Genomic DNA, 16,768 nt, shown 5'->3' on the forward strand with positions numbered 1-16,768 from the left:
TTGTCGAGTCTAAATGACAAGTCTGCAGTCACTCAATGTGTTACTTATTGTGACTGCAGACTTGTGAATCCCCTTATCGCATGTATTTTGGGCTGTAGCCAGGGACAACATTGAAGAGTATGCGATACGCATGCCTCTGCCAGAATCCGACTAAATGGGTGGGACTCGCTCAATGTGTGTATTGATCAAGGCCGTGCCCATCTAGTCAGATTCTAGCCGGGGGCTTGCATACCGCATACTCACAGCCACGTGACTGTTGTTTTCCCAGCTCTGACACCGGAGAAGCCTCACTGCACAAAATCCGTGCAATAAGAGGATTCACATATCTGAAGTCACATATAGGGACTGCAGACTTTGACATTTTAGACCGGACATCTACTTTAATGTAAATACAGAGACCCTGATTCCAGCAAAATATGGGCTGCTTGCTGTAGTTTTGATAAAATTAATTTTACCTACAAGAGATTATCACTAGAGGACAAGTAAACCTGTCTTCCATATGCATGAGCTTTGAATAACACCGCCCTCATCACTCATTGGTAGCTTTCTGTGTATACTGTGCATAGGCAGAAAGCTGTCAATCTGCGGTATGGGTGGAGTATTAAAGAGCTCATCATTCAGAACATACTAGATCTGCAGCAGAAAAAAACATTAATTTTATCAAAATTACAATAAGCAGCCCAGTAAGTGACACGTCGCTGGAATTACAATCTCTGCCCCTACATCATGCTGCTCTCAGATGGGGTAGCAAAAACCAGGGGTTCTCTGGACCCATAATTTAATATAGATGACTCATTTTTAGGATAGGTTATAATTTTAGATCTGTAGTGGTGCTACTATTCACTGCTGATCGGCAACTATTTGAGAATATAGCCATTATCAGCTGCAATTGTTACACACTAATTACAACTGTGCTTTCAGCTTCACACAAGGTTTACAACCAGCTGCCGTCAAGCGATTGTGGGGGTGCTGGGAGTGCGACGCCAACCGAAAGGTCATCAATATTACATGCCTTGACAACCCCTTTAATACTGAAAGAAAACAGGTGTATTTTGTAAAAAGGCCAGGAAGAGACAGGTTTTTATTAGAACTAGATACTTACAGATACGCCAAATAAACTGTACTTCTTAAACGTCTTGGGTCCTATGACGTATTGTGATAAGTCCAGATGTTCCAATGGAAAGTCCACGCATGTCTGAAGTTTTTGCTTCCAGCGCCCTTCATAAGAAAATCTAGGAAATATTTACGTATGTAATTGTTAAAACCAACTGATCAATATGGGTTATGTCAAGTATTGCAAAAATTAACACAGTAAAGGTGCACAAAATACAGTTACCGTTTTAGGTGCACAAGAAGAACTGGAGGGAGTTTCCAAATCTCTATCTTCTTCATGGAATCTCTCCTAGTTTTACAATTACTACAAAAAAATCTATTGTTATCTGTCAGCTTTTCTTCTTTGGAAAAAGACTTAAGGCAATCCTGAAGAACAAAAAAAAAAAACAAAACAAAAACACAGGTAAACCCAAAGATGTTGGAATCAATCGCATAAGATAATTTTTTTTAACCAATTTAATTAGAATAACTAAAAGATTATATACTAAAAGCATCGTAGAGGTTTTATGGGACTTTGATATTGTTGGCCTGTTCTTAGGATAGACCACCAAATCTGATTGATAGGCATCCAACATTCAGCACCTCAATGATCAGTTGAGTGAGAAGGAAAGGGACACCTTGGAGTTGCAGTACCAAGCAGAGCCACTAGCAAAATACAGAGCTTCGCCTGGTAAACAACAAGGTGGATGCGGAGCTCGCTCATGTACCCTGCCCTTTAATCAGCTGATCAGTAGGATGTTATTGATGGGAGATTAATATTTTCGGGTGTCTAAGTGTATACCCCCGAAAGTGGTGGACAGAGCATACGGTGACTTCGTCTGCACCATTATAGTCAGTGGCCCAGTCAGCTCATACATTCGAATCTTAAGGGGTTTAGACGGAAGCCCAGATGGGACCAATGAACGGGGAGAGGAACAAAGTGTGAAAGCACCCTTAAAGTTATCTGAAGAGACCCATGTGAAAACAGTGGTGGTCAATCACGCAAACTGCACCTCCATTCAGTCTTATGGGAGTGCCGAAGACAAGTCGAGCACAGCGCTCAGCATCAGTTGATGTCTGATCAGGAATAAATGTACATTACTCATGATCAACCACTGCACCATCTGCTTGGGGTGCTTTAGAGCCCCGGTTCTCAGGATCAGTGGTGAGCTGAGCAGTCTGCCTGCTCCAGTGGCTAGAGAATAGCTTCCAAACTTGAGAATACCCCGTTGAATTACACCTCCTAGAAATAGTCAGTGACATTAGCAGAGTTCTGAACATGGAAATCAGTGAAATACCTGAATAAACTTGAGTATTTTAAGTATTTGAAAGTACTTATGAAAGTGCCTTGTAAGAATCTAAAGCATGGCTGCTTATAGTTCCCCTCTACAGGAGGCAGACCCGTAGCCAACACAAGAAGAGCTTCAATGGGATACTTACAACTTGTGCTCTGATATATGGAATTTGTCCAATTTTGTCAGCCATATCTATTCCCAAACTTAAAACAAAAAACTTAAATGATTTTGAGAAAAGGAACAAAATTATCTCCATACACATACCTGAAGAGAACATTTGCTTGACGATGGCAGTGGTAGAGACAAGTACATGAAAGCTTCAAACGTTCGGGACTTTTTGTGGCACGTTAGGCATTGCACAGTCGACTTGAACTGGCCTTGGAAAAGTGCCACAATAATAGATTCATTGAGTTGCTTGTGCTTTATCCAAGCTATATCTGCAGCCTGAGAATCATTCAAATGATCGTTGTTTTCTTCCTTATGTCTCTTCCTGTTGTCCGCCTGCAAAAACACAAAAATAATCCACTTGCTCCAATCATTCAATAGAAAAGAATGGAAACTAAAACAATCCTGTAAGCCAGTGACACTATAGGTGACGACTGTATAGGAATTGGGGACCAAGAGGTAAAATTTAATATAGGTGACTAGTAATATCCCAAATACGGGCCTTACACTGTAGGATCAGTAATTATAACAGGGACACATTCGTATTTATACACTACAGATCATATTCTGGTTCATGCATCCAATGATTTCACTACCATGCTGACCTCTCGCATAAAGCTGTCCACAAATTATAATGCAGAAAATTAAGACGATGAATGGCCATGTGATAGAAAAGGTCTCATCTGAAGGAATTTTTACTTGGCACTGTGAAGGTACCAGGCAATATTTAAATAAAAAAAAAACCTGAATTCAGTGTGTGTGTGTGTGTGTGTGTGTGTGTGTGTGTGTGTGTATATATAGTGTGTGTGTGTGTGTGTGTGTGTGTGTGTGTGGGTGTGTGTGTGTGTGTGTGTGTCATCTAGTGCTGTTTTTTTCACGAATAGCACACTAAGCTATAAAGTTACATTGACGCATTAGTTAATTAGACTCAGTGCATAGGCCATTCTCATTCATTTTGAAGATTAGACTGGGCCATTAAAGTCTATGGGGACCTGTAAGACATGGATGAAACTAAAATGACAAACTTTGTACTTCAAAGTTCAATCTGTTTTTATCTAATCCAGGATGTCTCCAAGAATGACATAAAATGGCATCCCTGGTATCATTCAAACTGCAGACTATCGTAATCACATGTCAGTACAGGCTGATAATTGAAGGTATACAGCTCCAGAGACCTGTGTGCAAACGGACAAGAGCTGTATCACACATGCCTCTGTTAGCAGCTTGGAGCAGGATTTTCAAGTGTGACGAAATATAGCTCTGCCTCGCTAAGCACAACGGGGTTATCTCCAGGTTGATTCGCCTCAATTTTTATTTGCTTTCCAGTCGGGCGCAGTCTGTCTTTGTACATAATATATAAAGTACATAAAAATTGTTCATAAAATTAAAGAGCTTGTCAGACTGACAGCGAAAAATGAAACTAAAAATCTCCTTGTCAAGCACAATAGGAGTTAAAACATTTCTTCACATATGAGAGCTTGTAGTTAAACCCCAAACCTTGGGAGCTGTAGGTCTTCAGTCTGCAGTCCATACTAATGCATGATTAGGTTGGGCTGCAGTTTGAAATATTTTTTGGGGAGCCCCTTGAAGAATCAATTGGAAAGAAAATTCAGATGGTCTACCTGCATCAGTGAAAACAAAATGTATGGGAATAAAAACTGAAGCAACCAAGATGACAACTGAAGAAAAAAAAATAAAAATATCAGTGCATTCCTCTCTGATGGTAACACTAAAGCAGGCTTTACACACTACGACATCGCTAGCAATTGCTAGCGATATCGAGCGTGTAAGCACCCGCTCCCGTCGTGTGTGCGATATCGTGCGTTCGTTGCCGTAGCGAACATTATCGCTACGGCAGCGTCACACGCACTTGCCTGGTCGTCGTCGTCGCTGTGACTGCCGAACAATCCCTCCCTCAAGGGGGAGGGACGTTCGGCATCACCACGACGTCACCGCGACGTCACTAAGCGGCCGGCCAATCAAAGCGAAGGGGCAGAGATGAGCGGGACGTAACATCCCGCTCACCTTCTTCCTTCCGCATTGCGGCCGGTGGAAAGTAAGGAGACGTTCCTTGTTCCTGCGGTTTCACACACAGCGATGTGTGCTGCCGCAAAAACGAGGAACAACATCGATAATCAACCATTACTGATTTTTTGGTTTTGGGACGACCTCTCCATGGTGAACGATTTTCACCTTTTTTGATGTCGCTTAAGGTCGCTGGTAAGTGTCACACGCTGCGATATCGTTAATGACGCCGGATGTGCGTCACTAACAACGTGACCTTGACGATAAAACATTGACAATATTGTAGCGTGTAAAGCCCCCTTAACACGAATGTGTGAATATACCCCGACTGCCATCGCTCACATGTTGATGATCACATGAAAGTGGCACCATGGACTGACTGGCGGGAGTCCTCTTCTGGTAAACCCTACCAATAATACAAAGACACATCTAATGAAAAAGGTGTATACCGCCTTAAGACTGACTGCACTATATTATTTTCCCAGCCTCCTTTGGTTAAGTACCGTTCGTACCTTTCTTCTATAAGCATCTATGGTCATGTTAAGGATCACTGTGTAAAAGATCCCATCTCAGCATTTGTACTCTTTAAGGCCAGTAGAAAGAGGTCTTTTCCAGAAGAGGTAAATGGTTTATTTAATACACACACAAAAGAAAAAAAAAAGTGATGAATCATGTAAGGAAACAAACCACCACAAGTGTATGTATGAGATGGCCCACATTTAATGGTCAGGCTGCAGATGTGAGCGACGTTCATAAATCCATTTGTAATGAGAAGACATATCGAATGGGACAACACACGGACATTTTATTTCATATTACCCCTGATTCCGACACAAAACCAACACAGATCTATCATAGAAACAGAAAACATAGCCTTTTGCCTTTACAAACATGAACATGAATGGGTTTGCTTACTTACTCTCTACAAGGATCATCAAAGGACACGTAAAATAGAAAGTAAAACAAAATGAGACATTACGTCATGTATACTTTATTTTCATGTATAACATGATATGCTATCACTGCGCCACGTTGTAGCAACTACCAAGGAGGAACGCATGGGCTTAAAGGGGTTTTATGGGAATAGTCATTGCTTTTCTAATCTAAAAACTAGTGATTGACTGCAGCAAATAAAAAAGGTACAAAGACGTATATTGGGCTTATGGAGGCCAAAAGGACACCTACAGTTAGGTCCAGAAATATTTGGACAGTGACACAATTTTCGCGAGTTGGGCTCTGCATGCCACCACATTGGATTTGAAATGAAACCTCTACAACAGAATTCAAGTGCAGATTGTAACGTTTAATTTGAAGGTTTGAACAAAAATATCTGATAGAAATTGTAGGAATTGTACACATTTCTTTACAAACACTCCACATTTTAGGAGGTCAAAAGTAATTGGACAAATAAACCAAACCCAAACAAAATATTTTTATTTTCAATATTTTGTTGCGAATCCTTTGGAGGCAATCACTGCCTTAAGTCTGGAACCCATGGACATCACCAAACGCTGGGTTTCCTCCTTCTTAATGCTTTGCCAGGCCTTTACAGCCGCAGCCTTCAGGTCTTGCTTGTTTGTGGGTCTTTCCGTCTTAAGTCTGGATTTGAGCAAGTGAAATGCATGCTCAATTGGGTTAAGATCTGGTGATTGACTTGGCCATTGCAGAATGTTCCACTTTTTAGCACTCATGAACTCCTGGGTAGCTTTGGCTGTTTGCTTGGGGTCATTGTCCATCTGTACTATGAAGCGCCGTCCGATCAACTTTGCGGCATTTGGCTGAATCTGGGCTGAAAGTATATCCCGGTACACTTCAGAATTCATCCGGCTACTCTTGTCTGCTGTTATGTCATCAATAAACACAAGTGACCCAGTGCCATTGAAAGCCATGCATGCCCATGCCATCACGTTGCCTCCACCATGTTTTACAGAGGATGTGGTGTGCCTTGGATCATGTGCCGTTCCCTTTCTTCTCTAAACTTTTTTCTTCCCATCATTCTGGTACAGGTTGATCTTTGTCTCATCTGTCCATAGAATACTTTTCCAGAACTGAGCTGGCTTCATGAGGTGTTTTTCGGCAAATTTAACTCTGGCCTGTCTATTTTTGGAATTGATGAATGGTTTGCATCTAGATGTGAACCCTTTGTATTTACTTTCATGGAGTCTTCTCTTTACTGTTGACTTAGAGACAGATACACCTACTTCACTGAGAGTGTTCTGGACTTCAGTTGATGTTGTGAACGGGTTCTTCTTCACCAAAGAAAGTATGCAGCGATCATCCACCACTGTTGTCATCCGTGGACGCCCAGGCCTTTTTGAGTTCCCAAGCTCACCAGTCAATTCCTTTTTTCTCAGAATGTACCCGACTGTTGATTTTGCTACTCCAAGCATGTCTGCTATCTCTCTGATGGATTTTTTCTTTTTTTTCAGCCTCAGGATGTTCTGCTTCACCTCAATTGAGAGTTCCTTAGACCGCATGTTGTCTGGTCACAGCAACAACTTCCAAATGCAAAACCACACAACCACACACCTGAAATCAACCCCAGACCTTTTAACTACTTCATTGATTACAGGTTAATGAGGGAGATGCCTTCAGAGTTAATTGCAGCCCTTAGAGTCCCTTGTCCAATTACTTTTGGTCCCTTGAAAAAGAGGAGGCTATGCATTACAGAGCTATGATTCCTAAACCCTTTCTCCGATTTGGATGTGAAAACGCTCATATTGCAGCTGGGAGTGTGCACTTTCAGCCCATATTATATATATAATTGTATTTCTGAACATGTTTTTGTAAACAGCTAAAATAACAAAACTTGTGTCACTGTCCAAATATTTCTGGACCTAACTGTACATTTGACATTTACACCAGTAGATTACCAGGTGCCTACACCCAACATCCTTTATTTCTAACCATGTTTCCCAAAAATGACTGAATAGAGCATCAAATCACTACAGTGAGCTGGAAACAGGTTAATGAGGATTTCTACTCAAAAAGGAAAGTTTTTTCCAAGACTGAAAACATAACTACAATATGCTATAAATGGGTGATTGCCGTACTGATGCCCCGCTTTATTGTTTCATAAAACTAAAAGGGGCAACAGCACTTCAATATGAGAGATAGGACCAGTACTGATCACACAATGACGGCATATACTAGGACCACTTTTCTTCTTTTCCTCCTTGATGATAGGTGCAGATCAAAGAAAGGGTTAAATGCCGCGCTGCCTTTGACGCCAAACCAAGACTAAATAGATAGAAATCGTGATCTTTATTAGTTTATGCAATTCAGAGATTATTCTCCTTCTTCAGGACCAAATAATTGTGATTTTTGGTCCTGAAGGAGAATAATCTCTGAAACTCAGATGAATAAAGATCACGATTCCTATCTATTTCATCTTGGATTTTCTTCAACGGCAGTGGCGTTTAAGGCTGCTTTCATACTACGTTTTTTTAACATGCGTCCTGAATGTTTTTTTAACGCAAAAACGGATCCAGTGCAAATGCGGTTTCATTTCAATGCATTTGCAATGGACTCGCGTCAACATGCGTTCACATGCGTTTGCATGCGTTATAGTGAGGATCCAGCGACTTGCAGTTTAACTTTTTTCAAAAACGCTACTTGTAGCGTTTTTGAGCTGCGTTCAAATACTACAAGTCGCTGGATCCTGACTAAACAGCACGCAAACGCATGTGAACGGTGGTATGCTGATAAATAGGATCCTGTTTGGCCAGAAACCAGCCTGGCGTGATCAGTCTCTCTCTTTCTCCTCTCTCTTCCCTCTCCTCTCTCTTTCCTCTCCTCTCTCTTCCCTCTCCTCTCTCTTCCCTCTCTCTCCTCTCTTTTGCCCCCAGCTGCGCCTGAATTTCCAGTCTGTCACGTTCAGTTCCCCTCTTTCCCGATCACGACTCCAATACCTGCCCATAAACTTCAAGTGACAGGATCCTGTAAAATAACATGCGTTTGCATGCGTTTCTCTTTGCAAAAACGCGATCCGCTTTTGCAGCAAAGACACGTTCATGAGGCATGTTAAAAAACGTAGTGTGAAAGCAGCCTAACTTTTTGATCTGCACCCATCATCTTCCTCCGGGTAGCTGCAGCAGTAGTTGGTACACGTTTATACAGCGATTGTGACATTCACAACTACTACAGGTGAGCCTTCCTGATCCCTTTATAGCCACTACTCTACTCGGGCAAGACCCTATCTGCACTTTTTGTCTCTCTCAATTTCTTTTCCCCTTTGAGGACGCTACTCGTCAACTTCTTATACTCAAAAATGCCAATCTTCAATAAACTGACGTAAAATTCAAGCAGTAATCCAAGTACTTCATTTTAGTCCCTGAGACATTAACCTACAGCATATTTATAGTAATGTGCTAAATTCTAAAAAATAAAAAATCGGCCCAATCCTACAATATAACTTAAAGGCACATTCTCATTTAGGAACGGAAAGTAGATTACCTTATTGAGATCCTCATGCAGGCCATCCATTAAGAATAGCAGCAGCTCTTGGGAGTCTTGCTGGCTGTACCCCGCAAACTGGTCATTAATTTTTCCAATTGTTACCTTGAAATCTTTAGGGCTTATGTATTTATATTGTCCGGTCCAAAGAGCCTTCATTATAATACCAAACTCCTCAGCCACTTCTCCTTTGTGTCCTAGAAGGTTAAATCTGCACACAAAAAAGGGCACAATTCAGAATCAAATTCAGTCAAACAAGCAAAAAATGGAATTCTGGAAATGATTTCTTCTTCACCCTAGAAAACTGTATTGCTTGAGATTTTGGCAGTAATAACATAATATTGCAGCATTCTGATTTCGCAAACGGATAGGAAAAAAATAATCACAAAGCAAAAAGCTTTTCATATTTCCAATGTGTGCACAGGGCTTTTTCTGCATAATGTCACATAGATTTGCTTTAAAAGTGGATGTTACCACATTTCACAATGCAAACTGCATACATCACTAAACAGACTCTTCTGTGAGCTGAGGAGCCTGGTGTACTCACTTTCACAATTCATGCCAGAATGGCGGTATAATCCTTCCGCCCATTTGCCACTTGCTCAGTGTACTTACTCCATGCATCTGCAGAGATCTCACTCTACTCAGTACAAGCCGCAGTTATCAGCCAGGCTGGGTGACTGGAGTCTAAACACACTTCAGCCTGAAAGTTCTCTCATTATTTAACATGACTCACAGAATGTAATTTATTTATTTTTTTTATAAAAAAAACAAATTTTATTTAGAATATAAGAATAATGTCCTTTATTCATGCAAAATAAGCATTGTAAAGCATATTACAAGACTAAGCATCTTATTCCTGCAGAATAGGCTGCATTCTGAATTATAACGAGGGGAACATCAATCCCGGAGGGGAAGCACAGTCACCATAACACCAGTCATGTGCAATATGCACCCAGAACCATGAGCTAACATGCTAATGAATGCGCAGCGTCAGAGGATGGTCGTGCTCACCTCTCTGCTGCCAACGCGTCCAAGTCCTGATTTCAGCTCAGTGCACATGATCAAGGACTTTGGTTCATGCGCACTACATGGGTTTGAAGCCAGAACCCGGCTTCATAGTGCGCCAAGTGTACGAGTCCTGGCTTCAAATTCATGTAGTGCGCATGACCAAAAGTCCGGGATCATGCGCACTGAGCCGAAATCTGGACTCTGATGCGATGGCGGCAGAGAGGCGAGTGTGACCATCCTCTGATGCTGCACATTCATTAGCATGTTAGCACACCCACAGGGACGTACTAACATGTTAAGAGGGCCGACTAGCCAGGGGAACGAACGCCCTTGTTACTAGTCCCCGCGCTCATTAGCATATGATAAAGGGATCTTTAGAAATACTTTTTCTAAAGATCCCTTTATCTATGGTAGTGTATAGAGACAGTTAGGCAGGGATTAGCAATATACACCCAGAACTGCTCGTGGGTCTGGGTGCATATTGCACCTGACAGGTTCACTTTAACCTGGAGTCTGGTGACCTTTGTGAAGTCTAGTGGTTGAGTGTTTGGTCCTGTGAAGCATGTATAACGGTGTGACCCTTTTAACAAACTAAAGCTTCCAAAGCCAAATTCCACTGCTCATGAGACATAGCCTCTAAAATAAATTGCTTATTTCACTATACGGATTATATAGCCATTCTGACATTGCTTAAGTACGCCAGTCTCATCACACCTAACAATTCTATATTAATAATTTATGCCGTTTGCAGTGTGAAATCTACAGACAGATTTGCTTTAAATATCACATGGAAACCAATCAGCTTTCAGAAGAACATCATACGTTTAGCATAAGCTTAGAATGAACAGTTTCCTCGTTTCCGGACCTGTTGATATCGGCTTGGTAGCAGTTCTTGTGGAAGTACTCGGCCAAGTGCGGAGTGTTACAGAGACACTGTAAGATGGAGTTCATGTAACACGTATTGCCAAGATTCCTGAGACCAGTAAGAGCTGGGCCGGCTCCTCCAAACACGGGATTCAGGCTGCGGATCTTAGATGCAGATAACTTGGTGATCTCGGTTTTAGCATGGGTGTTTGGTCTACAAGAAAAATTGTCTCAATTAAAAAAAAGTGCCATTTTCAAAACTTTAACCCCCCGCGGTGAAATAAAGAGAATTTTGTTTACTTACCGTAAATTCTTTTTCTTATAGTTCCGACATGGGAGACCCAGACCATGGGTGTATAGCTTCTGCCTCCGGAGAACACACAAAGTACTACACTAAAAAGTGTAGCTCCTCCCTCCGAGCATATACACCCACTAATAATCTAGCCAGTTTAGTGCAAAAGCTGAAGGAGGACATCCACCCACAAGTAGAGACAGAGCAAAACCCGGAACAACCGGAACCTCTGTCTACAACAACAGCCGGTGAAAACACACGGAACAAGAAAACTGCCAACAGGCAACAGGGAGGGTGCTGGGTCTCCCATGTCGGAACTATAAGAAAAAGAATTTACGGTAAGTAAACAAAATTCTCTTTTTCTTTATAGTTCCTTATGGGAGACCCAGACCATGGGACGTCTCAAAGCAGTCCATGGGTGGGAAATAAACAGAAGACTGAGAAGTAGGCAAAACCTAACTTCACAAATGGGCGACAGCCGCCTGAAGGATGCGTCTGCCCAAGCTCGCATCTGCCGAAGCATGAGCATGCACTTGATAGTGCTTCGAAAAGGTGTGCAGACTAGACCAAGTGGCAGCCTGACAGACCTGCTGAGCCGTAGCCTGGTGCCTGAAAGCCCAAGAGGCACCGACAGCTCTGGTCGAATGCGCCTTGATCCCCGGCGGGGGAGGCACCTGAGTGCACTGGTAGGCATCGGATATGGCCGACCTAATCCAACGAGCTAGGGTCGGTTTAGAGGCCGAGAGACCCTTGCGCTGACCTGTGGTCAGCACAAAAAGAGAGGTGCACCGCCTAAGAACAGCGGTGCGTGACACATAGATCCGGAGCGCCCGCACCAGATCTAAAGTATGCAACGCTTTCTCAAAGCGATGCACAGGAGCCGGACAAAAGGAGGGCAATGAAATGTCCTGGTTAAGGTGGAAAGGAGACACCACCTTAGGGAGAAAGTCCGGAGTCGGACGGAGAACCACCTTGTCTTGGTGAAAAACCAAGAAAGGTGACTCCGAAGAGAGCGCAGCCAAATCAGAGACTCTCCTGAGAGAAGTTATGGCCACCAGAAAAACGACCTTCTGTGAAAGTCGAAACAAAGAAACCTCCCTAAGAGGCTCAAAGGGGGGTTTCTGTAAGGCCGTGAGGACCAGATTAAGGTCCCAGGGATCCAAAGGCCGCCGGTAAGGTGGAATGATGTGAGATGCGCCCTGCATGAAGGTGCGCACCTGGGCCAGTCGGGCGATACGCCGCTGGAACAACACTGACAGCGCCGAGACCTGTCCCTTAAGGGAATTGAGGGATAGTCCTAGCTGCAGACCGGTCTGTAGAAAGGACAGGACGGTCGGCAAGGAAAAAGGCCAAGGGGCATGCCCAGAAGAACGACACCAGGACAGGAAAATTCTCCAAGTCCTGTGGTAAATCTTGGCCGAGGAAGACTTCCGAGCCTGAGTCATAGTGGAGATGACTTAGGGAGGAATGCCGGAAGCAGTCAGGATCCAGGACTCAAGAGCCACGCCATCAATCTGAGAGCCGCAGAATTCTGGCGGAAAAACGGACCTTGTGAGAGAAGGTCTGGGCGGTCCGGGAGATGCCACGGCACCTCTACGGACAGACGGAGCAGGTCTGGGTACCAAGCTCGCCTGGGCCAGTCTGGAGCAATGAGGATGACCCGACGGCCCTCCATTCTGATCTTGTGCAGGACTCTGGGCAAGAGAGCTAGAGGGGGAAACACGTAAGACAGACGGAACTGGGACCAATCCTGAACCAGCGCGTCCGCTGCAAAGGCCTGAGGATCGTGGGAGCGAGCCACGTAACCCAGGACCTTGTTGTTGTGCCGGGATGCCATTAAATCCACTTCCGGAGTGCCCCACTTGCGGCAGATCAACCGGAACACTGCCGGATGCAGCGCCCACTCGCCGCTGTCCACTGCTTGACGGCTGAGATAATCTGCCTCCCAGTTTTCTACGCCTGGGATGTGGATTGCGGATATGGTGGACCTGGAGTCCTCCGTCCACTGAAGGATGCGTTGAACCTCCAACATTGCCAGGCGGCTGCGAGTCCCGCCCTGGTGATTGATGTAGGCAACTGCTGTCGCGTTGTCTGACTGGACTCGAATGTGCTTGCCCGCCAACAGGTGGTGAAAGGCTACGAGAGCTAGAAGCACAGCTCTGATCTCCAGCACATTGATCGAGAGGGCTGATTCGGACGGAGTCCAAGTGCCCTGTGCTCGGTGGTGGAGAAATACTGCTCCCCAGCCGGATAGACTGGCATCCGTGGTGAGAATCACCCAGGACGGGATCAGGAAGGAGCGTCCCTGAGACAGAGAGAGGGGCCGAAGCCACCACTGAAGAGAGCTCCTGGTCTGTGGCGACAGAGCCACCAACCTGTGCAAGGAAGAAGTCCGCTTGTCCAAACAGCGGAGAATGTCCAGCTGCAGAGGATGCAGATGGAACTGGGCAAAGGGAACCGCTTCCATTGACGCCACCATCTGACCCAGCACCTGCATGAGGTGCGTGATGGAATGACGGCGGGGCCTCAACAGAGAGCGCACCGCCAGATGGAGGGACTGCTGTTTGACTAAGGGCAGCTTCACAAGTGCCGGCAGAGTCTCGAATTGCATCCCTAGGTGCGTAAGTTTTTGGGTCGGGGTCAGAGTGGACTTGGGCAGATTGACAAGCGTGGCGAGAGTGAGCGAGACACTCCGCTGACAGTCTGCACTGGATGAAGCCTTGACAAGAAGGTCGTCCAGGTAAGGAATCACTGCCAACCCCTGGAGGTGCAGAACCGCAACCACTGCTGCCATGACCTTGGTAAATACTCGAGGGGCCGTGGCTAACCCGAAGGGGAGAGCCACGAATTGGAAGTGTTCCTCTCCGATTGCAAAACGTAGCCAACGCTGGTGTGAAACAGCAATTGGCACATGCAGATAGGCATCTCTGATGTCGATGGATGCCAGGAAATCTCCTTGGGTCATTGAGGCAATGACTGATCGCAGAGACTCCATGCGAAAAAGCCGCACCTGAACATGCTTGTTGAGAAGCTTGAGATCCAGGATGGGCCGGAAGGAACCGTCCTTTTTGGGGACTAGGAAGAGATTTGAGTAAAAACCTCTGAACCGTTCCCTGGCGGGAACCGGTACAATTACTCCGTTGGCCTGTAAGGATGCCACGGCCTGAGAGAAGGCGGCGGCCTTGGAGCAGGGGGGAGTTGACAGAAAGAATCTGTTTGGCGGGCTGGAAGAGAACTCTATCCTGTAGCCGTGGGAGATGATATCCCGCACCCACTGATCGGAGACGTGTTGAAACCACACGTCACCAAAGTGGGAGAGCCTGCCACCGACCAAGGACGTTGCTGGCTCGGCCAGATAGTCAAGAGGAGGCTGCCTTGGTGGCAGCAGCTCCTGCGGACCTTTGTGGACGCGGCTTCTTGCGCCAGGTGGGCTTCTGGTCCTTGGCTGAGTTAGTGGACGAGGCCGAGGGCTTAGAGGACGACCAGTTAGAAGAACGAAAGGAACGAAACCTCGACTGGTTCCTGCCCTGGACAGGTTTTCTGGTTTTAGTATGTGGCAAGGAAGTACTCTTCCCGCCAGTAGCCTCCTTAATTATTTCATCCAGTTGTTCTCCGAACAGCCTGGACCCAGCAAATGGGAGCCCAGCAAGGTACTTCTTTGAGGAAGCATCTGCCTTCCACTGTCGAAGCCACAAGATCCTGTGGATAGCGAGGGAATTAGCGGAGGCCACCGCAGTGCGGTGAGAAGCCTCCAGCATGGCGGACATGGCGTAGGCTGAAAAGGCTGAAGCCTGGGAAGTTAAGGCAACCAATTCAGGCATAGAGTCCCTAGTGAGGGAATGCATCTCCTCTAGGGAAGCAGAGATGGCTTTGAGAGCCCACACTGCTGCAAAGGACGGGGAGAACGAGGCCCCTGCCGCCTCATAGACAGACTTGGCCAGGAGGTCAACCTGGCGGTCAGTGGGATCCTTAAGTGAGGTGCCATCAGCCACAGATACAACTGTCCGGACTGAGAGTCTAGACACCGGAGGGTGTACCTTTGGTGAGTGAGCCCACTCCTTGACCACCTCTGGTGGAAAAGGAAAACGGTCATCAGAACCACGCTTTGGGAAGCGTTTGTCAGGACAGGCTCTGGGCTTGGACACAGTGGCTTGAAAACTGGAGTGGTTAAAGAACACACTCCTTGTTCTCTTAGGCAAGGTAAACTGGTGCTTTTCTGAGAGAGAGGGTTGCTCCTCTGATACTGGCGGATTGAGGTCCAGTATGGAATTAATGGACGCAATCAAATCACTAACATCCGCATCACCCTCGGTCAGATCAATGGGGCACAAGGAAGTAGCGTCCGAGCCCCCAGTAAAGACATCCTCCTCGTCCTGCGAGTCGGCTCGTGAATCGGAGCCGCGGGACGAGGAAGGAGAGGGGACCCTGCGGTCTCCTTTTAGGAGGACGGGGTCTGGGAGCAGATGAAGAATCCTCTGTGAACTCTGCAGAGCGAGCCGAAGCAGCAGAGGCAACCTGAGAAGGCGGCTGATGCATGCTCAGCAGAGTCCGGGACAGCTGTCCCATGGAGTCGGCAAAGGACTGGGAGATAGACTTAGAAAACGATTCTACCCAAGCCGGGGGTTCAGCCACCGGGGCCGGAGCAGCCGGAGGGACCACTGGGGAGACTCCAGGCTGAGGCACCACCATGTTAGAGCAGGCATCACAATGTGGATATGTGCTCGGTTCAGGCAGTACGAGCTTACATGCAGTGCATATAGAGTACAGTCTTGCAGCTTTGCTCCTAGTGTGAGACATGCTGCTGAGGTGGGGGCTCTGCAGTAAAGAACACACTCCTTCAGAATGATCCCGAGAGAGTGTATAATAAAGTCCACAACCAGAGGTTGTGGCTTACCAGACCGTTTTGTGTGCCCTCCGGATTCCACAACTCAGACCCCCAGACAGGTTGCAGAGATGCAGCAGCCAGCGCCGATCAGTGTGAGAACGCTGATAAAATGGCGCTGGAGTGAGGAGGGGGGGCGGGGCCTAGTCCAAGAGCGGGAACCAGAGGGCCAAGAAGATATAAAGGGGAGGGAAACATCTCCTCAGAAAGGAGTGTCCTCCCCTGTGCGGATCGGCCGGTGGGCGGCGCCGCACTGTCCCTCTGCATGACTGACATGCAGGGGCAGTGAAACCGAAAGTAGGCCGCAGCCGAAGCCGGGGCCTAAATTTTACAATACGGCCGGCGAGCAGGCACCCTCGGCGCGGTTCTCAGGTGAAAACCAGAGAACCGGCCGGAAAACACAGCAGAGTTAAATAACACACTCTCCCCACAATAAATGTACAAGGGACCCCTCAATAACGTCTCAAATACTTAGCTTATGAGACGCAGGGCCAGGTCCCTGAGGGATGAGTGCTCCGTCCGGCAGGGTCCTGAAAGGGCTGCGGATGGAGACCGGTCTCCTGCAAGGCAGGGAGAACCGTGCTGGCTCCCACTTCAAGCCAGAGCCCGAAGGATGGTGAAGGAGCGCGGCATGAAAAGGCTCCAGCCTTGAAATCAACCTTAACAACACCGCCGACACAGTGGGGT

General features: G+C 46.1%; 1 protein-coding gene across 1 annotated transcript in view; it reads right to left on the reverse strand.

Moving 5' to 3' along the window:
• The window catches only part of USP8 (ubiquitin specific peptidase 8), a 163,131-nt gene that overhangs the window by 4,403 nt on the left and 141,960 nt on the right, over positions 1-16,768 (reverse strand). Inside the window, 5 exon segments of the mRNA XM_075345832.1 lie at positions 1,103-1,232; positions 1,337-1,479; positions 2,652-2,888; positions 9,033-9,243; positions 10,909-11,121. Coding sequence (XP_075201947.1) covers positions 1,103-1,232; positions 1,337-1,479; positions 2,652-2,888; positions 9,033-9,243; positions 10,909-11,121 — 934 coding nt within the window.

This window comes from Anomaloglossus baeobatrachus, chromosome 4, assembly GCF_048569485.1.
Source record: "Anomaloglossus baeobatrachus isolate aAnoBae1 chromosome 4, aAnoBae1.hap1, whole genome shotgun sequence".
NCBI lineage: Eukaryota > Metazoa > Chordata > Amphibia > Anura > Aromobatidae > Anomaloglossus > Anomaloglossus baeobatrachus.